The 9,567-nt window shown below is 41.2% G+C and overlaps 1 protein-coding gene across 1 annotated transcript; it reads right to left on the bottom strand.

Annotated features, from left to right (window-relative positions):
• Positions 1–372: 372 nt before the first annotated feature.
• On the bottom strand, positions 373–8,016 carry luc7l3 (LUC7-like 3 pre-mRNA splicing factor). The gene is made up of 11 exons (XM_026165254.2): positions 7,736–8,016; positions 6,965–7,031; positions 6,816–6,855; positions 6,550–6,694; positions 6,312–6,386; positions 5,214–5,318; positions 4,765–4,926; positions 4,215–4,612; positions 3,844–4,034; positions 2,716–2,930; positions 373–1,051 (listed from the first exon to the last, which is right to left on the bottom strand). The coding sequence occupies exons 1-10, from the start codon at positions 7,832–7,834 to the stop codon at positions 2,749–2,751; spliced, it is 1,464 nt and encodes a 487-aa protein (XP_026021039.1). The 5' UTR covers positions 7,835–8,016; the 3' UTR covers positions 373–1,051; positions 2,716–2,748.
• Positions 8,017–9,567: the final 1,551 nt, after the last annotated feature.

Genomic DNA, 9,567 nt, shown 5'->3' with positions numbered 1-9,567 from the left:
CAGCTGATTTTAAGGCTTCTGCAAATGAACCAAATTAAAAGTTTCTTACTTTGATAATAAAAGATTTAGCAGCCTATTGAATTCACACAAACTGATCAAAGTAATTATGGGAAGACTTAAATTACACATTGGATGTTGATCAAATATTCACGTTGTATTTGGCAGATGGTACAATTCACTAGGAAAACCGTCAGTGAAAAAATATTTGGGAAAAAAAAAAAAGAGATGTAAATCCAGCTGCAGATCAAACATGCTAATGAGACTGCAGCACTGGTGGTGAAAGCACATCTGTCTGTTTTTACCTCTGCCACTGACTCAGGACTAGTTTGTGTGTACATATCCACACTGGATAAAACAAAAAACAAAACACCCTTGACAAGATTTTGCTTTTTATTCATCGTGGTACAACATGGACAATAAAAGCAGGGCAAAAAAAGAAACAAATTAAGTCTCCAAAATTGATCAAAATTAAATCAGAGTATTTTACAGTTATGGAACAAGAGCGATCAAAATGAGCTCTAAAGTAGAGGAGAAAAGAAGACACTGCTTGTCTCAAAAGGTCTAACACTGTACATACGCTTCAACTGACTTTAAAAAAAAAAAAGAAGGGGGGTCAGGAAGTGAAGTAGAACCTGACAAATCAATACAAACCACAAGCACTGTTCATTTTATTTTATTTTCACTAAATGCCAAGAAACACGGAGGATGTGGAAAGAGTTTCAAAATAAAAAACAAAAATCCATAAAGAGTTTCTCTAAGTTTGGTTTCTTAAGTGCTGTCTGGCTGACATCTTGACCAGTAAAATCAGATAAACAGATGAACCACAACTATCCTTATCCAGCCAAAAGATGGACAGGTAATGGAACAAGAAAAATCGATGCAATCTGTCCTTTCTCCTCATTTTTACGCGTTTTTATTTATTTTCATGTTTCTTTAAATAAGCCATTACACATTTGTGGTTCACCTTGTTTTTAAGCAGCGAAGTATCAGGTTCAGGGTAAGGATGGGTGCACTCTTCAACTTCTTCCTCAACCAGATATTCCAGCTTCCCCTGTTGAGCATAAAGAAACGTCCACAAAATGCGATGTTAGCCAGGGTCCCACAACATCCGCTTGTAGCAACGACTGCTGCCACTCAAACAACAACAATTTACAAAGTCATTTGATAGTCAAATTTCCCTCAAGAGACACTGCTAATAATGCACAAAGCTATCCATTTACTAGCACAACAGACACTTGAAGTCTTGACTGCATTTGGCCAAAATTCCCTGAGATTATTTTGTTTTCTGTACATTTTGCACAAGTTTGCAATTTAAAGAAGCTCTTCAGGAGCTGCCTCAAGTCTAAACCTGAACTTAGTGTCAAAACTACAATATCTGCTTTGCCAAAGAGGAAATGCACTTGATATGTTTTTTTAAGTGTAAAATTACAAACACCTGAGCAAATTACATTTTTAAAAAAAACACGAACGAAGCACTGCGGAAAAGCACACATCAGCAACGATTTCCAATTTGGCAAAGGAATATGAGGCAGGCTGTCTGTGCATCTGTGTCTCTCTGACAATCCTATCGCACATTCTCCCCAAACATGTTTGAAAGTTAACAAATAGGAAAACAAAGAAGGCACAATTAAAAGTATATGTGACACAATCAAGCTTTCAAGTTCGTGTTCTGGAGAAGTACACAATTTGCTTTTTTTTTTTTTTTTCTGACAGGCAACAGCATTCAGAAATGGATGTGGGTAGAGAAAGGAGTACCTGGGGTGAGTACCTGCACAGTTTGAGAGTCAGAGAGTATCCATGATTTTTAATTTGCCCTTTTCTCATGTGGTCTCGCTCACAACACCAACGCTGTGTGAGGTATGGAAGTCAGCTGCAATTCATTCGATAAACCCTACCCTCCAGTTAGTTAGGTTACGTTAGACCCCCGGTGCTTTAACACCCCCCAAACACACACTGGCATGGCATCATCAGGCACAGTACGCTGGACAACAATTCCATGGCAATTGCGTTATAAATATGGCAAAATAAATAGCTTCTTTGTGACAAAAAAAACCAAAAACCTCTGACCAAGGCTGTGTGTTCACCTGTGCGTTTACATATGAGCAGGAGAAAACGCCAAGGTTTTTAAATGGAAACATGTACACACACAGTGACTGGTTTTCCTCCCTATATGGATTATTACAGCAACAAATAGCAATTATTACATTTTGCTACTTCAAAGTAAAAAAAACAAAAGATAAATAAATATAAAAATAAATAAATAAAAGAAACAAGTAAATACAGGCAGGAAATCTTGACTGGATGCGTTAACTTTTTCTGCCATTTTGTCCACAAAGACAAATATACATCTATAAGGATCAAAAACCGATACAAAACGAGGGGTACCTCTGGGCATGTTTGCTCAGGACTACACTGGCCTTTCCCTCTTGGCTTTGTGTGAATGATTTCTACCTTCTTCTCATTCATCGGGCCTAGTCCTTCATCTTCAGTGCATACTTATGATGCACTATTCAAAAACAGGATAAAGATATTTGCATATAGTACATAAGACAAAATCACAGGCATTGAACTGAACATAAACAGGGTGGGAGAGCAGGGGTGAGAGGGTGGGTAAAGGGAGATGGGAAAGGTGGGTAGGGGAGGGGACGTGAGAGGGGAGGGTGGAGGGGGTTGGGTTGAGAGCCAGGGGAGGTGTGAGGAGGAGGACGCACTTACCTGAGCCTGATCTGAGGTCCTATCAGATCAGTTTTAATTGGACTGAGTGTCACCTTCAGAATGGAGGAGCTCTTGCTGGCCGTTTAGCAGAGGGGAGAAGGCAGCCGCCTCCGTCTGCATCGGTTCCGCTTCTGAAGAAGCCTTGATGGCGGCTGCATCTCCGTCTGAGTGCTTGTCTTTCTTAGAGCTGCTCCTCTCCTCTGTACCCTTACGGTCTGAAGAAAAACAAAAGAGAAAACATTGCACACATTAGCAAGAAATGTTTGCACAACCTCAGATTAAACTGTCTTATTAAAGAGTTCAACAGGTGCTTGTTGATGCACAAATGTTCAGTAGGATTGTGTCGAGCTCTGGCTCACCTCTTTCATTTGTTATGGGCACAGACTGCTGCAGGACTTCTTATGGGAACAGCTTGATTGTGTAAGTAGGTTGTCTGGGTAAGCACCAAATAAACTGCCCTTTATTGGCATTAGCAAAATTATCTGTGCCTGAATATTATGCATTAGTAATCCTACTACTTCTCATTTATGGAATACTGTCCTAAACAGACAAAAGAGGGAGACTGTACAATTACCGCTCATGTAGTCTAAAAGATACATAACAAGTGCTTTGTGAGAAGTGCTTTATGTAACATAATTTCAAACTACAATAGGTTTCTTTTAAATTCATATTGATACATTTTTAAAATTAGTTGCTCCACAGTGTAGTGGTTTAAACATTCACCTAACAAGGAGAAAATCTGGGGTTTGATCCCGGGAAGAGACACAAACCTCTTTCGGGTAGAAGACAACTCGCATAAAAATCTGCCAAATCAAATATGTGAAGCTACTCATTGTGACTCATTGAGAGCAGCCAAAAGTCTCACTAGGATTTTTTTCTCCATCTCAATGAGACTTTTACCTGGATGCATAATAAAATGCTTTTTCCAGTGTTGAAGAAATTCCCTCAAGGTATTCCTAATATAGACCTGCCTTTCACCATGTGAAACAGGCTCCAGCCCCCCATTTTAACCCTGAACTAGATAAGTGGAAGAGCACAGATAAATGGAGGGATGGTATTCAACATATATTGTTTGGAAGGACAGCGGATGATGAGGAAGCAACAAACACAAAAATAATCAGACGGTACCTTTGTCTTTTGATGACCGCTCTCTGTCTCTCTCCTTTTCCCGATCCCTGTCCCGGTCCTTGCTTCGGCTACGGCTGCGGTGGCGGTGAGATTTGCGCTCTGAGCTACGCGATCTCCTTCTGTCACGACTTCGGGAGCGGCGTTTCCTGTCGGAGCGTTCACGGCTGCGTCTTCTCTCTCTGTCCCGGCTCCTACAGAAAAGGCAAGAAAAAGTGCTGTGGTTAAAATGATTTTTGAGAAAATAATCATTCAGAATTATAAATATATCATCCCTCATGTTTTAAATTGTAACATTTCATTGGATTCTGCTTTATGTGTGACATTTCCGTGACTATAAATCCAAGTGCAACGCTCAGTCCGGTCAGTCGTACCTGCTACGTTTGCGTTCCCTGTCCTTGTCTCTGCTCCTGGACCTCCGGCGCTCGCGGGATCTACTCCGTTTCCTGTCCGATGCTCGACTGGAGTGGCGGCTGCCAGAGTGGCTTCGACGTGCCCTCCTATCCCTCTCTCTGTCCCTGTCCCTCTCCCTGTCCCTCTCTCTTTCTCTGTCCCGCTCTCTCTCCCTCTCTCTTTCTCTCTCCCTTTCACGCTCTCGCTCTCTCTCTCGTTCCCTCTCCTTCTCTCGCTCTTTTTCGCGCTCCTTCTCCTTCTCTTCCCCCTCTTTGCGCTTTTTCTCCCTTTCCTCCCTCTCCCGTTCCCGCTCTTCTCGTTCTCTTTTGAGGGCTGGGTTTTCACCCTGAGGGTCTTCAGAGCGACGGTGCAGTTTTTCCTGAGAATACAAAAACATTACATATTATATAATTTCTAACATTTGCAGACATTTTTAAACAACAACACCAAGCATGGTTGAATTGAAACACTCTTTCAAGCAGCTCAAGTTTGTAAAAAGTTCTAGATACAAGAATGACACAATCCTGTCACCTTGAGCTCCTCTACAGTGGATTTGATCTTGGCGTAGCCCATGTGCTGCTTCCCCATCAAGTGGTCGTCCACTCGGGACTGTGCATCGCCCACAATGAGGAAGGCCCCACACACCTCACACACTTCCATCTGTTTCTCCTGGGCAGCAAAGCTCTCGATGGTCTGGATTGAAAGGACATAAATTTGTTATTAGACATCAAATCAAACAATAAGGAAACATTTCTGATTTGCATCATAGCTGCCTGCCCAGCTCGCACAGATTTTACTTTACGAGTATTAATAACAAATACAGCTACAGTGAAAAATAACTTTTAGCTCACCGGCTGGGTTTAAACTTGTATTTGAAATGGAATTAAACTCATGTTAACTGACTGATAGTAGGTGATGCTCATGTTATGCTATCTTAAGCTGTGTTTGTAGGCTGATTAGCCCAGGGTAAACTGACTCACCGAGGGGGTGGAGCTGAGTAGTTCCCTCTCCTCCTTCAGCTGCTCCACCAGTTTCATCATTCCCTGGGCCTCCTCCACTCGGCCCTCAGAGCCCAGTTCCTCAATCTGAGAAAAAGACAAAAGCCATGTTACAATGTCACGACTTGATTTATGGAGTGCATATAAGAATTTAGGGAGTTTTATTTTAAATAATGTGATCTGTAACACAGTCAGGGAAAAGCATCTGAAATGTCATACAGTCTAGAGTGCATGCACAAAAACAACTGTGGTCACAACAGGTAGCTGTTCCTGTTTTAATGCTTTCAAGTCTGAAGTCAGCTTACACTTAGATCAGTGTGAACAGCAACATGTTTCCTTATTTTGCCAAAGGGTTCAAAATCTCCTTCCACAGATTATATTTGTTTATTATTCAATTATTTTAAAGAGAAACTGCACAAGGCTGGGTAGCAATGAACCTCCTGACAGGACAGCCTTTATCAGACTTGTACTCTAATGTAGTCTTCTTTTCAAATGCATGTACAGTTAGCCATGCACTCCACACACCTTCTAAATTCACAAATTTTGGTCGAACAGTGAAGCTGCAGAGGTTCAGAGGGAGTTAAATTAGAGGAGTTTTAATATATGTGGTAAACCAGCCGAGGTAATGCAGACCGCACAAGAGAGGTGAAGACATGAGTGCGGACAGGGAGGTGTGGGTAGAAATGAGTGTCAGGGGTGATTTGTAACAGAACGATAGCAGCTAGAGTGAAGGGTTAGGATTATCAGCTGGTAGTCGCACCTGCTATGATGTATGAGTTAAACTCAGTTTAGAGCTCAAGGAGGCTGAGTTAAAGATGTTGAAATATTCATTGGGAGAACCCAGGAAGGAAGACTTATAGATGTAGAGGAGGAGGACATGCTGAGAGTTAGCGTGACAGGGGAGGATGCTAGTAATAAGGTCAGAGGAAGGCAGGTGTTCCACTGTGACAAACCCTAAAGCAAGGCACTGGAAGAGGAACTTGTAGGAGACCGTCAGATATCCTGATGCAAGAAGACCAACCCGCGTTCAAATCTTTCAGTTTTTCTCAAACACTACCAATTTAAAGATTTCGGGCAAACCTGCACAACCAGGTCTTCGATCTTCTCTGTTAGAACCTGGACTTTCTCCTCATTCTTTCCTGATGGACCAGGGCCCTACAGAATGAATACATGAGTACAATTAAGTTCAATGAATCCTAAGCAGAAACATAGAGGTAATGTTATTTTCTTTTAGATTCATAACTTGCACTGTGGTCCGAGAAAACATGAAGATGCACAGAAGAGTTTGAGAATGATGTTCTCAATTAAAAGTACCAACCCCTGCATTCTGCTGAGCCTGGGAAAGCGCAAGCCGGGCATGCCCTCTGCGGATCCGCCGCTCCACTTCTGCCAGGAGTGACTGCAGATAGCGCAAGAAATCTCGCTCATAACCTTCCTTCATGAAGCGAGAGCTTTTCTCATACCTGGATATAACAACACAGAATTGGTTAGTTATGTGTAACATATCAAGCCAAAAAAAAAACAAAACAAAACAAAAAAAAAAAACAGAAAGAAAAAGGAAAAAAAGCCAAAATAAGAACTTACATTTTTCGAAGATTTTCATCATGGATTTTCTCACACGGACCTGGAAACCCAAATCAATAAACATATTATTGTCGAATAGTTGTTTGTTAAATCTCAAGGGCTTTGTCCAGATTATAATACATTTTGGGAATACAAAGTTCCCAACTTACCCAAGTCAGAGCGGGTGTTTGTGAATAACTCAGCAGGGCAGAAGCCACACAAATAGTACCGACAGACCTTAATAAAAGAAAACATATCAAACAATTTTATGTAAATTTTGCTTCCATAGTAGATTACATTGGATTAAGTGACAGCATGTTACTTACACCAACTATGAGCAAATGAATGTGGTAGTCGTATAAATTCACCTAATCAATTTCTGCTTGAACTAAGAACACAAAAAATACCCACAACACTGCAAGTGCAACAAAAACACAACAGCATGGAAAACAGTATTTATTACTAATATTAAATATTAATGCCAAATTACATACAAAGCAACATGTATGTAACCGTATTTAGTCTTGAGACATCGCAATGCCAGTTTATGCAATAAGCAGACCATAACCTTTAGAGAACGTAATGCAGGTCCTTTCACACATTAGCACGTCGAAATCATTTGTATTAACACAGTTAAACTATTATCTCAACTATACCTAGAAAACAAGTTGCTAAAACTGAAGTGAGCCCAATGAAACCCTTTAAGAATGACCAAACCGTGATGCTAATCTCGCTAACACGCGTGCTCAAGCACCACTGACTCAAACCGCCAGCTTTTCGCCATCGATTCTGTGCGTGAATCGAAAATTTTTAATTTGGAGGCCATACCGCCTAAACTAGCCGGTACCCACCGCGCACGCCATGCACGCTTATTTTGGACACCTCGCGGCTAATAGGTTTTAAAACTAGCTAAGCTAATGGTAGCTAGAATGCTAACTTACGCTCTCGTCGTCCCAGCGTACGTTAGACCGCTTCTCATCAGGGGCCAAGTTTCTATCTCGACCCATCAACTCGTCGAGTAACTGGGCGGCAGAAAGCATTATTCCTGCAGGAATGTAGCCTTAATTTAAAGTACTACAATAATATCCAGAAGGCCCAATTTACACCATCTGCTGCGCGAAGTACTTCTAATCAAAATGGCAGACCTTGTAACAACAACGCCCGCTAACAGTCCGAATACAACTAGCCCAGGAGCTGCTCCCGCGGCCTCTGAACCGGAAGTACTAGTCTGACCATCGTGTCCAGGATTCAGTTCTCCGTTTCGTGCCGCAAACTTTACCATTGATCAAAAACGGACAAAATGTGCAATTTCTATTTATATTTTGACCAGAAGCCGATGTTGCGGCACTGCGTATGGTTATACCTTGTTTTATTTTGAAAGTTTACAACGGAAGCAACTTCAGAGTAGTCTGATGAGCTTGGAAAGAAAAGCGTCTGGACTTCTTTAAGTTTCTTGAAGACAAATGCCACATTGAAGAGCCAGATTGTGGTGGTGTGTGAAAAATATCATCAGAGGCTATCACACAAGGGCATTCAGACTAATGTTATTTTCCACTAGTACTGGATCTTTATTTGATACTGTAATATATAATGTTTACTTGTTGCTTTTACTCAGTTCCCATCGGTCACACTAAAAACGTCAAACTCAGTGAATGTTGATCACAACAAGCACACGCGAAGCTTTATGACTGCATATTTCACAGTTGCAGTGCTATGACATCATCAAAATCTATCTCAGTGATGCAGATTTTACCAGATCTGATTACTGCCAGGAATGATTAATAAATGCATACTTTTGTGACTTCCGTGCTGACCAAATATTTATTAAGGCAAGTCCACATAAATTTCCTGTTAATGTCCCCAATGTGTTTTAGTTTTCCTCTGTCACACCAACCGTCTGCATGTCCTCCTTCACTCCATCTATGAACTGTAACTTTGCCTCCTCTCCTTTCATTTAACCATACATCATAACAGGTCTTACTACCATCTAGTAACTCATTTCAACTCCCTCTGAGTTTCTATGCACCTCTACAGCAACACTCAGAGCAAGCATTGCATCTTTTTACATCCAGTAGTGCCTCAAAAAAATTTTTTATAGGGTGGTCATATGGGTCATATTAGTGTCCAGAGCCTTACATACAATCCACTATTCTCCTTTGCCACTTCTCTTTGCTGTACACCCAGCCTCCCAGTACTCATGTCTACTTTTTCTTTGCTAACCTCTTCCTTTAAATGCTTTCTCGTACTTCCGTATTTTACCACTAAGACTCCTTATCTTCTTTCCTCTCGTCTTCTTGCAGTTTCCCTCGCCACTCACAGAGTCTGAAATTGTGATTCTTTAAAATTGCTGCCTTGCAGCTGTAGTATCCCCGGTGTATCTTACGCCAAAGTTCAAGTTAGTGTAGTATCGTGGGTGTTTGCTCCCCTCTAGTGGCATACTGAAGAAATGCAGCATAAAAATGTACTGCAAGTTTAAAACCAGTATTTATAACTTTATTAAAACGGATATAAAAACAAAAGTAACAGGTGTGCTTGGGACAAATAATCAACAGCTGTTTTAGCTTTTTCTGGACTGGGTATTATAAGTGTAGGGAGGTTTATTCCAGCTTGTCTGCAACACGTGTGAGTCAAAAACAGTTAAAGTACTTTGAACTTTTATCTCCCAGTTATTTCCTTATTCATGACAGCTAACGGCAGTATCACACAATTTACGTGGGGAAACGCACTGGCTACGCGATTCCTCGGAGGGGAACTAACATTCGTGCTCACTGTT

This window comes from Astatotilapia calliptera, chromosome 4, assembly GCF_964374335.1.
Source record: "Astatotilapia calliptera chromosome 4, fAstCal68.1, whole genome shotgun sequence".
In the NCBI taxonomy this organism is placed as follows: domain Eukaryota; kingdom Metazoa; phylum Chordata; class Actinopteri; order Cichliformes; family Cichlidae; genus Astatotilapia; species Astatotilapia calliptera.
The sequence above is the reverse complement of the archived record's forward strand: the minus strand, read 5'-3'. Positions and strand labels throughout refer to the sequence as shown.